We start from the raw sequence: 19,234 nt of genomic DNA, 5'->3' as shown, positions 1-19,234 counted from the left end.
TACCAATGCTAGCTTAAATAATTAATCTCTCAGACTGATTATGGAGATGAAGAATGCTACTCCCCAACTCTGACAAAGAGATGATAGACTAAATATGCAGAATAACCAAACATTTGGGAACAAAGCCAATATAAGAATGTTTTACTTGACTATGCCTACTTGTAATAAGGGTTTGTTTTTTTATTTTTATTTTCTTCCTCCCAACTAAGGAAAGAGAACAATCAGAAAGGGAAAATTATTAATAATTTTGGAATTATTTAATCTAAAATAGAGAAAAATGATTAATTTTTCTATCTTACAATTCCAAAAGAAACTAATTTGTCTACCTTCTTTGCCAAAGAAAAGAGTTAAGGAAAGAAAAAAAGAGGGAATTACTGATTCACTGACTTTAAATTTGGTTCCATTAGCACAACATCACATATTTAGGGTTAGAAGGTACATTGAAAGCCACTTCACTTACCCATAGTTGTGCTAGGGTGAGATCTGAAGGATATTCAATTCCCTTCCCAGTTCCCTAAGTATCTCTCTACCCATGTACAAGTGTCTAAAATTCCAGGGTTAATGTATAATCCTTTCTCCTACTAATTCCCTTTTTTAAAATGCAGTTCTTCCTGGAAAGATAATTCATGAGATTAACTCACATTTTGTAGGGCTAATTACTGTACAGCTAAGCTTTCCCCTCAGCTGAAAGACAAATGGCCTGAGTGGTTTTGAGAAGGGAAGATGCTAAAGTGTGTATGAAAATAGTACATACAGAAAAGGAGGGGAGAAGCTACAAAGACAGATTGAGCTAAAATCACCATTTTGCACAATTATGATGTAAACACTAAACACTGGCTTTCCATTCTCCAGTATCTCCATAACAGAAGATCAAGGAGCTTCCTGAGATTCCTATGCTGTGGGTTTGGGGGTTTCTAGCGACAAAACAAGAATGATGGACAGCTGGTACTTCTTTTAAAACAAGAAAAGAATATGAGAAAGTCTCAAAAATACTGTTAAAATCCTCTATAGAGGCTTTATGGAAGACCATAGGCAAGAATCCCATTGGAGCAGAAGACAAGGCTAAATTTTAATAATGGTAATAACAATAATACTACTATTAACAATAACAGATAACATTTTACAGGTTTTAAGGTTTAAGGTTTTCAAAGACATTTAGAAATGTTATCTGTTTGTATATCTCCCTGTAGGAGGTAAGTGGTGTTATCCTCATGCCTACTTGACAAATAAGGAAACCGAGGCAGATGGCAATTAGCTTTCCCAGCTAGCAAGTGTCTTTCTGACTTCAGTCCCACTGGATAGACACCTAGCTGTCTCTAGAATTTGTACTGGTAAAGGGTGGCTGAGAAATCCATTCTTAACAGAGATGAAAGAGACAGCAAAAGAACAGTTTCTACATGTTATTACCCACCCTCATCCTAGGCCTCTGCTTTCACCAGATTTCGGGATAAATATTAACTGATTAAGAAAAGAAGGTTATGAAATCTCACTGCTATTATCCCATAATTTGCATAGCTAGTTATACTGCTAATAATGAATAATCTAATCTATTCTCAAGTGATGAAAACATCCTTTCCAGAACCCAAAGGAATTCCATCATCCCCAGGGAAAAAACTTGGTTACTTACATTAAACCTAGGATAGGATAGACAAGAAGCACATCCTACCTATGACTGTTCTACCTATTCCCTAAAGCATTAGAGTACATGTTGAAAATCCAACAATCATTTCAATGACAGATCATTGCCAAAATCAGGTGAAGTCTTCCACTTTTTTTTTCCTCTCTGTCTATAATGGTGCTAGGCTATCCTCAGCTGCTTTAAATGGAGGGCTAGCTGGCAACAGAATCTTTGGAACAGTTTCAAATTGATCAAGATGAAAGTCTAATTGTGAAGGATGAACACCCTACTTTGCAGAAGTGCTCTTTCCTAAATTCCAATTAATTATATACCAGAGTTAAATTGCTGGAGGCGAACTGGGAGAAGGATAGACAGAGGCAGGGAAGAAGCTCTAACTGCTTCTCCAGTATAGAAGCCAGGATATGAGAAAGGAGCTGAATGTAGTTTTCATTTACAAAGGAAAGAGCCAGCCAGTGAGTCAAGGAACCAAGGTGCCAAGGACTGTGCTGAGGAAGCCACAAACTCCTCCTGTAGGTGGAGTAGACCCCTAAGGAGTGGAGAATTTTGGGGAGACCCTGGGGTAACACAAAGGAGCAGCAGCAGGGATTTGTAGAGATGGGCATCCCAGAGAGAATGCCCCCGTTGATGAGCCCACAGATCAGATCCTTTGAAACATATCTCATTGCTGTCATAGTCTAAAAATCAAAAAAAACAAAGTTACAAACTCATACCTACTTGTCATTCTCAAATAGAGCCTTATTTTATTGTTCATCATTCCTTATTTACAAAACCTTTACTGTCTATCTCCGTTTCCTTAGGTTTTTTTCCTTTTAACCTTGTTCTAAAACTTCATCGTACCTCAGAGATGGAGACCAGGATTCAGTTTCTGTCACTGACATATATGAGCTATAAGACTATCAGGAAACCACTAAATTAATTAACTAAATCACTTTTTAAATTAAATTAATTATTAACTTTAGTTTAACCATTAAAATAAAAATACTTGGAGGACAGAGACTGCTTTTGGCCTTTCTTTGTATCCCTCAGCACTTCACACACAGAGTAGCACACAGCAGGTGCTTAATAAATGGTTATAGACTGATATAATGTCTATTTGTCCTAAACAAATCTGTCAGGTTGAACTGAACTTACATGGAAGTTCTACAACTGAATTCCCTGTACCATTGTACTATAATTCTGTCACCCAAATTCTAATATATGTCTTATAGGTCACTTGGGGAATACTCATAGCCCTAACCTATCCCCTCCAGAATTCAAATCCAGGTCTTCTGACTCCAAATCCTAAGTGAATTGTCCTAATGAAGGACAAAAGTTCACAAGAGAGATAGCAAGGGGCATCTGGAGGTGTATCCCCCCACAAATATAGAAATGTCTGACAAAAGAATTATCTTTATAGGATAAAAATAGGGGTGCAAGCCTCCTTATTTCTAGGATAATAGGACTCGAACCTATATTAAAGAACTCAAAATCTTCCCCCCCCCCCCAGAGTCTGCTATAATGAGGAAGTGTTTTAGGTGTGCAGAGATTTTATTTTTAAGAATTTTTATCTTTCTTTTTTGAGGAGTATAGCCATTGTGTTTTTTCCCTGCTTTAAAAGCAAAATCTATGTTAGTATCTGTCAAATCTGTACACAGATCATAGGATTATAGTGCTGCAAGAAGCCATCTCTCCTAACAACCTCATTTTACACATTAGAAAATTAAGATCTGGAAAGGTCTAATGTTTTGCACAAGGTCACAGAGCTGATTACTGGCAGAGCTGGGAAGCATCCTCAGGCCATTCGCCACCCAATTTCATGTCTTGCTACTGTATTTAGTCTCTCTCCTCACATTTGCAGATGCTTTGTAAAGGGCTTGCCTTCTAGATATCACAACTGCTTACATCAAGAGACACAACCTCCTAGTAATAAAAGTAGCAGTGCCACTGACAGAGCTAAACTTTACAAAGTGCTTTCTTCTCCACCACCCATGAGAGTGGGCCGTTCACAAATAATTACCATTTTATAGATAAACTGATACTTCAGGAGGGGAAAAACCTTGTCCATGATCACCTAAATAATATACCTCCGGAAAAAACTGAAACAACTCTGGCATGCTAATTCTCAATGTCATCGGGCATTTATTGTTCTCTGGGTTTTTATCCATGGTCTGTGGACTATCTTTAGATCATCTGTGATGCTTTTGTTTGCATAATGAATTCTTTACACAAAGCATTCAAAAAGCAATTATTGATTTATTCTCAAAGAAACCACAATAAAAATTTTTGGCAAATCTTCTAATGTTTACATTGACTAAATCTGTGACTTATTAACTCTAAGTATCCCTTAAAACTGTTCAGTTTTCTTTTTGAGTAAAAATTCTATGTCAAATGAGTCCTCATTTGAAGTCAAAGCTTTTCCTCAGTATTTCATGCTTGTCTAGTATCTTTAAAATTGATCTTTCTCCCTCCTTTTAATCCCTCCCCTGTCTCTCCCTCCCCTTCTCCTCCCTCCCTCCTTTCCTCCCTGTCTTTCTCCTCTCTCCCTGTCTCTGTTTCTCTGTCTTTGTCTCTTTCCTCCCTCCCTCTCTTTCTTCCTGTTTCTGTCTGTCTCCCTCTTCTCCTCTTCCCTCTCTCTCTGTCTCCTCCCTCCCTCTCTTTCTCTCCCTGTCTCTGTCTCTTTCTCCCTCTCTGTTTCTCCCTCCTTTCCTCCCCTTCTTCTCTCCCTCCCTCCCTCTGTCCCTCTCTGTTCCCTCCCTTCCCCCTCTCTGTCTCTCTTCTCTCTTTCTGTTTTTTTCTGTCTCTCTCCCTTTTCTCTGTGTCTCTCTCCCTTTTCTCTCTCTTCCTTCCCTCCTTCCCTCCCTGTCTGTCTCTATCTGTTTCTCTCTCTTTCCTCCTTCCCTCCCTCCCTCTTTCTTCCTCTGTTTCTGTCTGTTTCCGTCTTCTCTCTCCTCTTCCCTATCTCTGTTTCCTTCCTCCCTTAATCTCTCTCTCTCCCTGTCTCTGTCTCCTTCCTCCCTTAATCTCTCTCTCTCTCTCTCTCTCTCTCTCTCTCTCTCCCTCTCTCTCTCTCTCTCTCTCTCTCTCTCTCTCTCTCTCTCTCTCTCTCTCTCTCTCTCTCTCTCTCTCTCTCTCTCTCTCCCCCCATCTTCCTCCTCGCCATCCTCCTCCTCCCCAGTCTATTTCTGTCTCTGTCTCTCTCCACTGTCTGTCTCTGTCTCCTTCCTCCCTCTCTCTCTGCCTCCATCTCTCTCCCTCTGCTGTCTGTCTCTGTCTCTTTCTTCTTCCTCTGGCAGAGGAAGAGCTCTTCTCCCTACTGAAGAGGGACAGGACATGAGCCAGGAGTTCCAGGAAGGATGACTTCCAGAGACAGAAAAGGAGACATTGTGACTCAGGGCCCAATCCTGGATCAAGGAGCAAGGCCGGAGGCGGCCCAGAGGCCGAGCACCCCTGCAGCTTGCCTCCAGTTAAAAGGAGCATTTCTTTGCCATCTCAGTGCTGACACACCCGCATGGCCATAGCACCAAACCTTCTTCATTTAAATGGGTCACTGCACCTACTAAGGCCCAGCAGGTGCTGAGGGAAAGCTACACAGAAGTGAGTTACTCAGGGTAAAGACGGATAGAGGGAATCCAGCAGTCTCTCAGCAAAGTCCAGCAAAACTGCAGTTTTGGACAGGGATTCACAGACAGAGCTTGACCAATCTTATGAATGCCAAACCAGTATTCCAAAAAAAAAAAAAAAAAGGTAGGGTGGAACAATAATCTATTTATTACATCATTATAAAGTGTCATTGGCTGAAGCAAGGATCACAGGGGGCATGCCTATACTAAAATGGATGTCGAAACTTATCTGAGTTAACACCATATTCCAAATTAGACATAAATTAATAAAGATCAAATTACTAGAACTTCATCAGGTAGAAAGGGGAAGAGAAAAGCGTCTTTTGACATAGATCACCTCTACCAAAGATCTAAACCACAAAGCAGAGATTGGAAAGCTATATATTGGAGATGAAGAGGAAAGAGTAAAAAGAGAAAAATAATGGTAATGCTGCTTATGTTAGAGCATTCATTAATATAGCATTACATGCCATCTAGTTTTCCAATGTCAAGCACTCAACAAATAAGAAAAATGTTAGTGCATTTTCCTACCTTTTGCATTTATGGCAACAATCTTAACTTTCCAAGTGTTTCTTGCCATTTTTTCATAAATGTTTCCTTTCAGCATCATGGTTGAGAGGGAAAAGTACTCAAAATGGTAATCAAGAGATCTGGGGTCTAATCATAGCTCTATATCAAAATCATTGTGTGACATTTGAGAAGACCCCTGAATCTAAGTAGATAGCATAAAATATAATCAATATATCCTCTCTTAATATAAAATTTGCAATTATTTGGATGGATGATAGGCTCAAATTTACCTTTGCAATAGCTCTAAAAAAATAAAAATAAGTAAATGTTATTGAAAGAAAAATGCTTACTGCCATCTTGGCCAAAAATCTTAAAGGAATTATCTTTTGGCTCAGAATCAAAAGCATTTCAATAAATTATTTTCAGGCACGTTTTAGGCACAAATATTTATAGCACTGATGCAAATGACAACTTAAGCTCACTAACTTCAAAAATGCTTTGATAGCCTAATTAGAAATATATACAGAATTTAAAGTTACATGACTACGTTTCATCAAAAATATGATATAAATTAGATTGGCTTTCTGATTGAGGAAATTTAGCTTTAAGAATATTCATCCTTACACTTTTTCATTTCAACCCCACAAGAATATTCAAGTGTCTTCCATAGTCATAGATTTCACTTTTCAAGTCACTAGCATAAGTAAACTTATTTATATTATTTTCATCATGTATAGTTGTGAAACTAAGGAAAAAAGCTATTCATGGTCATATAAAAATTAAAGGTCAGAGCTTAGAATGGATGCCAAGTCTTCTTCTTCTTCTTCTTCTTCTTTTTTTTTTTTTTTTTTGATTCAGAGGTATAAATGGAAGAAGGTTCTCCAACCCATGATAGCTTCTAAAAGTACAATGGAACCCTTTATACTAAGGCTGGGGACCATAGTAAACTTTTGACTTACTACCTATACAAGCTGTAGCTAATTTGTATTCTAAGTATCCATAATACTCTATGGAAGATTATTTGACTTCAAAATGCATATATATTCAAATGCATGCATGATCACATCCCAGTACATTTAACTGTTGGTTAGTTTTGTTATTAGAGGGATCTAATGTATCAATACAAAACCCAAACATTGTCTACAAAGACCTGTAGACCTATTATTCCCATAAAATCATTCCTAATGGTGACAGAAATCCATGTAAAATCTCTGTAAATATCAAGTAAATGAAAGTACTCTTCTCAGGCCTTCTTTGTAGTACTGTTTAAAAAAATTCTGTGTCAGCCCTTTTGGAAAGGTCATGCTATTTCGAATGCTTCTATGATATTATGATGAGAAAGGTAAGAACAATGGTTTAGTAATTTTCTGTCTGAGAGGATCATGGCAATGCATCAAAACGGTAAGGAGGAGGAAATATGCAGTGAAGAGAGAGTGATAGGAGGGACAGGCAGAAACAATTCGCTCATTGTCATCCTTCTGACTTGACATCACAAGGTGGTCATGCTCAGTCAGAAATCAGGCAATCATGATAAATGCAGGAGAAACTACATCCAGAATTAAAGACAAAAAACTTACCACCTAGAAGGAAAATTCATAAAAATCAAGAGATGGATCCAGAGAAGAAGAATAAGAAAAATACATTTCAATATGGTTAGTTGTTATAACATCTATGCTATACTCTAAATTCTAAGAAGCATGCACAGTATTGACTATTTTAATCAAATTTCAAAACAAAGAATCCTCTAAGTATTACTATCCATTTTCTTTTAACTTGATGAGTCAAGGGAAGGGAGAAAGGAGAAAGGAAATTTGGAATTCAAAAATTAAAATTATTTTTTTAAATGTTAACTATTCTTACATGTAATTAGGGGAAAATAAAAACTGCTAAGTCTATGATGAGACAAAATAATTTATAAGGTTATCCAAAAATTATAATTTGGAAAGCTTAACTGCCTTAAACTTTCCCTCCTAAATCAGTAATTTTAGTCCTTCAAAGATTTGTGTTTACTATCTGTAAAACAGATAACCGTAAAAAAAAAACTCTTGACTTCTTTCAGCAATTCCTTTCAAACCATTTTAACTTAGTTGCACAAAAGCAGCAACATAGTACATTTGTCAAATAATCAAAAACCAGACTAAAAAATGCTTATAATCTAGCCAACCAACCTAGACTTCTGATCATGGTTTTTTAGGGCAGATTTTTGAGGAGATTAACAAGTTGTCAATATTATAATCCTCAAAAGGTTAGAAATGTAACCCACCATTATTTATACTTGCTCTTAATAGCGTATCCTAGACCTATCATTCAAGCTTGACTCCTTTCTAAAAATTTTTATTGCCAGTCTGAAACATATTAGAGTAAAAAACATTCCCAACCTTTAAGATCCAATACACAGTGGAGTGCTCCCTCTAGTGCTCAATCATCACTCCCTCCCCCACAGCCCCAGGACATGAGAGAAGGGGAAGGGGGGTTGTTTTGTTTGTCTCTCTCTTCTTACCCTTTGTAAGTTGGGTGATCCTCCTCTGCATGTCATACTGCTCTGTTATACCTTTAGAGGTTGCACTATGTTTTTATGCATTAATTTGTCTGGTGTACCCAAGCATTTTGTTGGTCTTTTGGGTAACAATAGCCAGTGAATACTACTAGATTAGATAATTAACCAGTACAAGACTAATTCTAATTATTGTCAATAACAGGTCAAATTCCAAATCCCAGCATGACAAACACTAAGAGAGGAAGCAAAATTCTTTACTCATATCAGAATTACCTGTTCATTATCTTTTGCCTAAATTAAATATGTATGTAGAAATTTTGTACATATATTGTGCAAGTGCACAAATACACATGAATAAATATATAGTCATATATACTTTATATACATTGTGCATATGAACTACACTAAAACTAGGACAGTGTGTGAGTGACAGTGTGTGTGTGAGTGACAGTGTGTGTGTGTGTGTGTGTGTGTGTGTGTGTGTGTGTGTGTGTGTGTGTGTGAATGAGCTGTACACATATACAGGGTACATCAAAACTCTTAATGCAGTTTAAATCCATTGGAGCTTTATATATACAAGCCTGCATATATATGTGTGTGGTGTGTGTGTGTGTATGTGTGTGTGTGTGTGTGTGTGTGTGTATAGGGGTATCCTATTCCTATGTGTATGTGTATAATTCATCTTCTATGCACAAATATTATATGTATTCTCCAATTTTATTAAAATTAGTTCAAATGCTTCTCCATTTTTTTACTTTACCGGGCTTTTCTAATGCTAAATTCAACATATACCGTATCTAACAAGAGTAATCTGAAATTTAACCAGTAAAAGTAAATTGAGGTAGGAGAATCAAAAAGGCAAACCAGGATGAAACTCAAAGATCTTCTCACTCCAGCTAATACAAATCACTAATTTGAAAATAAAGATTTAATAATGATACAGTCAATATTCTCAAATTTAACTATTTCCATCCTAGTAAGAAATGTCTAAGGAAAGAAATGTTCCATTTCTGCCATCTAGTGGAGAATGATGATAATGAATAAATTTTATATTAAAATTTTTCATTTGGTTTTGTAAAGTTTCAAGCATTTGGGGGTGGACAGGGTACAGAAGATAAGGAGGGGAGACAGCCTGGAGTAGTAGACAGAGGACTGACTTCGCTCAAATCCCACTTTAACACATACTCCTTTCCTGACTCCAAATGCCCCAGACAACTCTCCTGAGCCTAGTAAATATACTGATCAACATTAGCAAAGAAAGTGAGCACTTCAAGTTTTCTCTCCTCCTTTCTCCTACCCTCCCCCATGACATCATAGTTGTAGACAGATTATAATCAAAATTAATAAGAATAGCAACAATGAAAATACATTATTTCCTCTCCTAGTTCTGATATGTAAAGCAAAATGTCACAAGCTTATTTCTAGGGCTCTGTGTTTACCAAGTTAATTGTTGCAAAATAATAACTTCAATGGAGATTATAAAATTTAATCCATATAAAGCCTAAATATAAGCCATACCCTCAAGGGAAAACTATATATTGGTATAAACCAAAAATAACTATGCAAAATTACAATATTAAAAGATCATATTCATAAATAAAAGTGATACTGACTTTTCTCCCAAACTATTAAATATTCATATTTCATAATCATTGTTCTTTTCCTTTTTGTTGTTTTATAATCCCTATTGAAAGCATACTATATATCACACAGTTTTATACAAGACAGTCAAACCAATATCATGTTTTTCGCTATAGAGAAAAGTATCAATAAACTTTTCCCCTTTACAGAAAGTACATTAAAAAAAACATACCTTTTCTTAGGACATGTATAGCTACTTACACACAGAGACTACACTGGAAATTTAAAACAACAAGCTTATTCCAGTGGATCATATCTGGTTCTCACCACACATTCAAGTTAACAAAACAATAAGTCTCTAATAGAAAGCAAAACCTCACAACCCTATACTTACATGGCCATGTAGATCAGTGTTGAGGAGCATGATGGCACAGGTGAGGCAATGGACTCCATCTGAGCAAAGAGTCAGGAAAACAAAGAATCACTCCAGAGAAACTAATGTGACCCTATGCCCCTGACAGAAATTCTTTATTCATTCATATGGAAAGCACAGCATGAGAAGTTCCTAGTGCAAGCTACTGAGCAAAGACACAGTCTACTCCATTCATTTTTTTAAATGGAACTTAGATGATGTGAAATCATCCAAACATTCTCACATTAAGAAATTCCAAAGATTGCAATGAATTTCTCATATCTTGCTGCCTCTCCAAACTGTCAATCATACCCAGAAGGCTTAATGAAATCATCTGAATTATTAGTCCTAATCTGAAGCCTGTTTCTTTCACTGGGTACTCTTTTCTCAACTAATTCTTTACATTTCATTAATATACAGAAGAAAAAAAAACAGAATTTGAACAATAGTAAATATTATTAAAGAAAAGCAAGATTTAATAACCACTTTTAATTCCATAAAACCAGTAATTCACTTTAGAGAGACAAAAAGTTTTCTCTTAATCAGGACTAAAAGAACACATCCAGTTTTCAAATATGTGAGTATCTTCTAAGATTCACCTATATTTGAAGGGAAACATGACCAGAAGATTAAATTTAGAAATTAAAAACTATAAATTTCCTTTATTTTCATTCTGCCATTTCTGTGCCAATTTGATTATTGACTCATTTTTCCCCCCTGGGGAAGGCAGGCAGTAGAAAGGGATAAAGTTAGGGGAATAAGAGCTCTAATTTCTCTGACAAAGAATTCCAAGAGAAGAAACTCCCCAATAAGATAAATCAGTAGCTGTCCTGAATAGCTTTAAGAAAGTTTCCTGGCAGAGGTAAGAAAGTAATTGACTTGCCCAGTCACATAGCCAGCATATGTCAAAGGCAGGATTAACTCAGTCTCTCTAACTCTCAGATCAGCTATACTGCTTTTGTTTCTTCTTAGAAGGAAGGAGACAAAGCTCTTCATTCCTATGGGAGTAATTTAATACTCTCTCCTTCTGCCAATCACCCATCTAAATTCAGGCTATAAGCCTAGTACCAAGAAAAGTAAAATATCCCATTAATTCAGATGACATGGTAGAAGGATCAGTCTGAATCAAATAATACAGAAAATAACGGTGATCAAAAATTAACTCTCAGAAATCTTGGAATACAGACACTTAGATGAAAAAAGGCCCACTGATTTCATTTTGCTCAACAATTTCTGTCTTTATCAAATTCTTTAAGAATTTCTTTATCAAATTCTTTAATAACAGTATTAATATCCTGCTCTACTCTACATATCTTATTCTATAAGTAAGCCCAAAGGTGGACAAAGGGAGGAAGAAAAAAAAAAATAAGATTTGTCAGAAAAAGTTAAAAAATCAGCCTCCAAATGAAATACCTAAGGCCTTTGTTTTTAGTTAATATTAAACTATACTTATCCTAGTTAACAGATATTTAACTTTCTATATTGATTAAAAAGGAAAAAAAAACACTACTATCTTATATATAGCATGTTAATTAGTCCAGAAATTGTTCATTTGTAAACAAAATTCCCTAAACTCAAAGCAAGAAGATACTGACTTTGTTAAAAATTTAACTTTTTTTCTGATAGGAACTGAACTAAGATATTAAAAAAATAACTATCTGCAGAAGATGGATCAACACATCCCTGTTAGGCATTTGAAATCTAGTTAACTGAGGGCAGCTAGTTGGTGCAGTGGAGAGAGCACCAGCCCTGAAGTCAGGAGGACCCGAGTTCAAATCTGATCCCAGACACTTAACATTTCCTAGCTGTGTGACCCTGGACAAGTCACTTGATCCCAACTGCCTCAGCCAAAAAAAAAAAAAAAAAAAAAGAAAGAAAAAAGAAATTTAGGAACTGGAAGATACCTAACTGTACTAAACCAATACTTGTTGACTAACTGTCCAATTTTGGCATCTTCAGACCTAAATCTAGACTACTGTAAAGCAATATCATTCTTCATTCTTCATTAGCTTACATTCTGGGCTTCAGTTCTCCCTGAAACTCCGTTTTCAGTAAAGTACCCAAGCCAATTACCTACATCCCTTCACTTCTCTCTGCGTTTTGCTTTCCAGATTTCTTTCCCCCCTCTCTTCCTCCAAAATCATCAGGTTTTCATCTTTTTATGTGCTATCCTTTTCCACTAAAAAAATAAACTCTTAGGGCGCAGGAAGTATTTATTACTTTCTTTTCACTTATATTTGTATTCCCAGTCTCAGACTGGTATCCAGTGCTTCATAAATGCACACTGATTCAACTCAATTAAAAGTTCAGAAAATGTACAAACAGACAAACTGAGCAAAATTACCTGATGAAAAAATGGTGTCTGGATTACAATGAAAATATCTGTTGGAGAAATGAACTAAAACTCTCTCTCGTTCTTGAGTTTCCCCCATGAGAGAAAATGCCTTAAAGAAACACCTAAAGGAAATTTTCAGAAAAGCAAAAATTAAAACATTAAAATTAACTTAATTAAAATTAAAAGCAATAAATTAAAATACATCTTTCTCATAGGTTTTGCAATTAATATTGTTTTAAAACATATAGGGTCCTAATCAGTTAGTTAAAAGGGAAATTTAACAATAACAATGACAACAGTAATATCATGTATTGAAGTAATATCATGCTTGAAGGTTTGCAAAGAGAAAACATATTACATTTTACATATTACTTCATATAATCCTCACAAAAATCCTGTGACATAAGTGTTACAGAAATCAAGGCTAAATGAATTGCCCAGGTCTAATAATAACTTTGTGGTTGTTTGGTCAAGTCAGCTGTGTCTGACTCTTTGTGGCCCCATTTAGAGTTTTCTTGGGAAAGATTCTAGAGTGGTTTGCCATTTCCTTCTCCAGCTTATTTTACAGATGAGGAAACTGAGGCAAACAGGGTAAAGTGACTTGGGGCAACTAGGTGTCACACACCAGCCCTGAAGTCAGGAGGACCTGAGTTCAAATCTGAACTCAGACACTTAACACTTCACACTTCCTAGCTGTGTGACCCTGGGCAAGTCACTTAACCCCAATTGCCTCAGAAAAAAAAAAAAAAATTAAGTGACTTGTCCAGGATCACACAGTTACTACATGTCTGAGGTGAGATGTGAAATCCGGCCTTCTTGGCTTTGAGTCCAGAATTCTATCAAGTCACCATCCAGCTGCCTGAAAACTGCATTGACTGAGAACTGAACCTCCCTCATGGGGGCGAGAATCTTACCACTGAACCACTAATGCTATCCCATGGCTAGCAAATATCAGGGAGAATCTGATTCCATGTCTTCTTAATTATTAAGTTAGCCCTCCAGCCATTAGCAACTTACTCAAGGGCACTTGAGTTACATGGGCATGAAAGGCATCCAGCGGCCCTGCCATGGACAGAGCACACAATTTGTTACCAGGAAGCCTCATTCGCACGCGTCTCCCAACTGTCTCTGTAGTGTAGACCATCACTACACCCAAGTGATCAGAAAACTCTATAGCTGTGGTTGGACACCTGCAGACCCGCATACACTCCATGCTGCCCCTCTCCATACCCCCACACTCTCCCTGTCTGTGCTTACAAATGAAGCTGGAGGCAATGTAGTCTTAACACATTTTCATAGCTCTCATGTTGCTGCTGCTCAAGACTTACTCCAAAAGCATCATCCTGAAGAACTGGTTTTATTAAAATTACCCACAGAAAAACATGCATAGTACACTGGGAGAAAGTCACCATAAAATGAACTTTTAGGGACCCAAAGAGTGTGGCTTTTTTTTTTGGCACCTACCGTAAGTCTGTAATTAGGATTTAGGCTAAGTCTTAGTGAAGATGAGATCCATGATATTACACATCATCTTTCATTTTCTATAGCTTTTATTTTGTATAGCACAACCCTCAGGCTGTTGCTGTTGCTCAGTCATTTTTCAATCATGTTCAACCCTTCATGACCCCATTTAGGGTTTTCTTGGAAGAGTTATTGAAGTAGTTCGCCATTTCCTTCTCTAGTTCATTTTACAGATGAGGAAACTGAGGCATATAGGATTAAGTGGTTTGCTGAGGATCACACAACTATGAAGTATCTGAGGTTGGATTTGAACTCAGGGAGGAGTCTGTCTGTTTCCAAGTAGGTGCCAATATTTTCACATCACTACTTCTCTTTTGGAGCCAAAGTTTCCATATAAGTAAAGTGAAAAGGGTGAACTAAAGAATCTTTAAGGCCTCTTTTTTAGATCTCTATCTAATCTCTAGCTTAATATCACAAAGCAATGAAAATATTTTGCTTTAACAAATAAAATAAAAATTAAGTTTGAATGCATTATTCTCTCTTGAATAATTACTTCTTTGGGAGTAAAGTAATTTTTGCAATAATAACAACAAAAAGTAACATTTAGTCATTAAACCACATACCTGAGAGATTGATCCAGCGTCATTCCTGTAAAATCAAAAAACTTAAGGTATTCCTCAGCTACTAGTTTGCTGAATTCATTGCTATAAGAAAATGAAAAAATAAAGTTGGTTAAAAATCAACCTATCCATATTCAGATGCTTAACCCAAAGGATTTAAGAATACATACTTCTTCCCCAAGTGCTTGGCCACATCTGAACGCTTAAAATGATCTAGGTTGTAAAGACGTTTGGCCAGCCGTCTAGCAGCTTCCAAGTTGCTGTTTGTTCCATTGCTGAGGTTTTCAGGGGATTCTTTTTCCAGAAATTCAGTACTCCCCATTTCACCAGGGAGATCTTGAGTGGAAGTGGTCAGCCCAACATTGTTGCTAGAAAAGAAAAAAAAAAAATTTTAATAATTATTTGTAAAAATTATCATATAGTATTATATTCTATATTTATTAATATTAATATACATTAAAAGCTAACTTTTTGTACCAAAATATTTGTAGCAGCATTTTTTTTGGTAGCAAATAAATGGAAAAAAAATACATATTGAGGAAGTTTTTTAAAAATTGTGATACATGAATATAACAGGATTGTGTTATATGTTATGTTATAAGAAAAGATGAACTGATGAATACAGAGAAGTCTGAAAAGATGAATCTGATCCAATGAGGAGTAAAGTGGGGAAAAGCCAAGAAAACAACATATACACTGACTTTGAAATGAAAAGGGAAAGCATAAAACTACCTGTATCTCCCCCTCTGCAGAAGTGGGAGATCCATGAGTGTGGTACATTGTACACATTTTTAGGGTTTTTTTCAATAAACTGATCAATATGATGGGTTTGTCTTTTTATTTTAAAATAACTTATATAGTGGGGTCACAGGAAAAAAGAAGAGGTTGTAGAAAGTTTTAGTGATAAAAGGAAAAAAGATACCCACAAAAATTTTATTTAAAAACTTCCATTTTCCCTGTCAGAAAATAAAATAACTAGATAGATGTTGATGAATCCACATATGTAGGAAGAGCTAATTTTAAATGAGCAAAGCAAGCCCATGTTTCTCTACTTATTAAAAAATGAAAATAAAAAGTCTATAAACTACAAAGACCACAGTGACAGTCTTTTTGTAATACTTTCCACAATTTAAACAATCCAATGATGCAAACTGCTAAAGCTATTTGACATGAAACTAAACTTTTAGCACTTAGCCGATGACATGTTTAATTAAAACTCTGTCAGAAATTAGAAGGCACAACAGCTAGGTGGTACAGTGGAGAGAGAGCCAGCTAAGGAGTCAGAAAGATTCATCTTGCTAAGTTCAAAACTAGTCTCAGTAGTCACTTACTGGATGTGTGATCCTGGGCAAGTCACTTTACTCTGCCTCAGTTTCCTCATCTATAAAATGGTCTAGAAAAGGAAATAGCAAACCATTATAGTGTCTTTGCTAAGAAAACCCCAAATATAGGGTCATAAAAAGTCAGACATAACTAAAAAAATACTAACAGCAAACAACATCAAATTATCTGTGATTTGGGACAATTTATCTCTAGAGAGGCCTCCATTTCCTCCTCTATATAAGAGGACTAGGCTAGATGATTTCTGAGATCTCCAGTTTTAAATCTTATGGACTCCTATTAGGTTCTTACTAAGTGCTAATGAGATAATGAGATGATAGGTTCTTACTAAGTGCTAAGTTGGTACTTAACAATTCTCTAGTTCTGGCCTTTACTGGGAGTTTAACTCCTGTGAACTCCTGGGGAGGAGCTTACATGCTTAGGAGGAGCAAGTTCATTGGTTGAAGTATTTCTTCCCAGAAGCCCTTGCGTTATCCCATGCCCATTCTCTGGGAGGATAAAAGAGGGCAGCACTCGAGAGATAGAGAGTCTTGTCTGGGCCAGACCTGAGGCGGCTCTCTGGAGGAAGAAGAAGTCATTACTCTGGACCAGAGAACGATCGGCAGCTTCTGGAGACAACAGCACGTTACATATTGGCGTCCACAACATGGGGCAAGGACTTTTCCTTATCCTAACAAGGATTTATTCTGAGCCCTTCAGGAGCTAGACCGTATCATGGCAATTTGGCGCCCGAACAGGGACTGACAAGATCCTGATTCCAGTGGAAAAGGCTTTCTGACGCAGAAATAACCGTGAGTAACAAGGAAACTCTGTTAAAGATTAAGTGAGTGTTCTAATAGACAAATAAGGAACTTAACTTGTTAAGGGCTAAACCAGCAATCTCTTATAGTGAAATGGGGCAAACGCCTTCTGTTCAAGGAAAATGTTTAGAGAGCATCATCAAGGTTATGAAAAGCCAAGGATTGATTATAATTTTGGAGGAGATTACTGAACTATTAAAAACTGTGCAGGTCATATGTCATATGTCCTTGTTTTTCTCTGGAAGAATTGGATCTAGATGAATGAGAATTAGTAGGAAAACAATTAGGTGAACATTACAATTCCAAACCAAACTCAATTTCCAAAGATACACTTCATACCTATAATTTAATCCAAATGCCTTTAAAAATTGTTATTCTAAAGGAAGAGAAGAAGGAGCAAAATGAGGAGGTGTCAACTAAACTAGGTGAAAAGGATAAATCAGATAACAATGAAGTTAAGTACAATTCTGAGCAACAGGAGCATTTCCCATCTCCTCCCTCAATTAACCCTTCAGGGGTGGAGCAAGAAGGAGGAGGGGAAGAGGCAGAAACACAAACAGAATCGCCTGTGAAGCAGCCTAAGCCTATGACAAGATTAGAAAAAGCATTGGCTAAAGCTAAGAGAGAAGGACAGGATATAAGTGATTTTATACATGCATATCCTGTGATTGAAGATATTGACTCTGTAGGTCAAAAAAGGAGAAGATATATACCTTTAGATTTGAATAAAATTAAAGATTTGAAAAAAGGTTGTACCCTTTATGGGGCTACATCAACTTATGTTAATATGTTACTAGATGATTTGTCTTATGAAGTCCTAACCCCAAGTGATTGGAAATCCATAGCAAGGACATACCTAGAACCTGGACAAAATTGTTATGGCTTGCAGAATTTCATGAATTATGTAAAATCCAAGTCAGATGCGATTTGGAAATAGGAGTTAACACACAATTCACTTTTGAGCAATTAGCTGGTGAAGGTCGGTATGGAGAGAATTCAGAACAGATTAATTATACCATGACAGTGTATGAGCAAATTGCTAAGGCTGCAATAAAAGCTTGGGGTATCCTCCCTGGACAGAAAGATCGGGGAGAGGCTTTCACTAAAATAGAGCAAGGTCCCAATGAACCTTTTGCAGATTTTGTGCAACGTTTGCAAACTGCTGTCAAAAGAACTATTGGAGAAAATGCAGCTACAGAAATAATGACCAGACATCTAGCTAAGGAAAATGCCAATGAGATTTGCAAAAGAATGAGAGAAAACCTAAAACTCCATGTCCAAAATGTCACAACGGTCTCCACTGGGCCTCCAAATGTAGACTGACCCAGGGAAATGAGAGGCGGGGCCCAACTTCAGCCCCCCAAGTGGGGCATGATGGCAGCCGAGGTTACATCCAGAGAATTTTAAGACATGATCAATCAGCCAAAAGGCAATCAGATGGAAGAAAGGGAATTGAAATTAGGAAAAATAGAATTGTGTGCAGCAGAGACTACTGAGATACTCCCTGGAGAAGTGAAATCTGTTCCTGTTCAGCCTATGGATCCTTTGCCTCCAGGCACAGTAGGCTTGGCCATTTCACCTTCTGAGAGTGCCTACAAAACAGTGTCCATATACACTGATGTGGGAAACTGGAGAATATGTAGCTAATATCCCAGTCACTAACACAGGTAGACAACGTGTGATTTATCAACCAGGAGAAGTAGTAGCATCAGGCTTATTGTTACATACCCCTAATAAGCAACCTGGTGATAGTCACCCAGATTCTGACTCCAATGAACAAAATCCAGGAATATATTGGACAGCAGCTGTGACAGCTGACCGACCTATGCATACTATTTATATAAATGGAATACCATTTGAAGGATTGGTAGACACGGGTGTAGATCATACAGTTATTAGAGGTGCCAAATGGCCCAGTCACTGGCCAAAGATTAAGGCAGACACCTACATGTCTGGGGTAGGAGGATCAATAGCAGCAGAAGTTAGTGCTAGGCCTTTGAGATGGACATTTGAAGGTGAAACAGGAGTTTTTACTCCTTTTGTGGTTGAAAAAATCCCCATCAATCTGTGGGGAAGAGACATTTTACAATAGATAGGATTACAAATAAGCACTTCGGCTTTTTAGGCAGGGCTATTGTTGAAGGCCTACCTGCACTCTCACCGGTTCCTATTCAGTGGAAGACTGATTCACCAGTGTGGGTAGAACAGTGGCCCTTAAGAAGTGATAAAATTCAGGCCTTATTAGACATAGTGAATGAATAACTTGACCAAGGACACTTGCAGCCTTCTCTAAGTCCTTGGAATTCCCCCGTATTTGTGGTGAAAAAGAAATCTGAAAAATGGAGTATGTTAACTGATCTAAGAAGAGTAAATGAACAGATGGAAACTATGGGAACTCTTCAGCCTGGACTTCCATCTCCTACTCAGTTGCCAAGAGAA

At 37.0% G+C, this 19,234-nt stretch overlaps 1 protein-coding gene across 1 annotated transcript in view; it reads right to left on the bottom strand.

The window, feature by feature from the left end:
• The window catches only part of PSD3 (pleckstrin and Sec7 domain containing 3), a 560,881-nt gene that overhangs the window by 245,671 nt on the left and 295,976 nt on the right, over positions 1-19,234 (bottom strand). The window contains 4 exon segments of the mRNA XM_074287446.1: positions 10,221-10,279; positions 12,583-12,695; positions 14,658-14,738; positions 14,825-15,022. Of these exon segments, the coding sequence (XP_074143547.1) occupies positions 10,221-10,279; positions 12,583-12,695; positions 14,658-14,738; positions 14,825-15,022 (451 nt within the window).

Source organism: Sminthopsis crassicaudata, chromosome 2 (assembly GCF_048593235.1).
Source record: "Sminthopsis crassicaudata isolate SCR6 chromosome 2, ASM4859323v1, whole genome shotgun sequence".
In the NCBI taxonomy this organism is placed as follows: Eukaryota; Metazoa; Chordata; class Mammalia; order Dasyuromorphia; family Dasyuridae; genus Sminthopsis; species Sminthopsis crassicaudata.
This window is presented reverse-complemented; position numbering and strand designations above follow the sequence as displayed.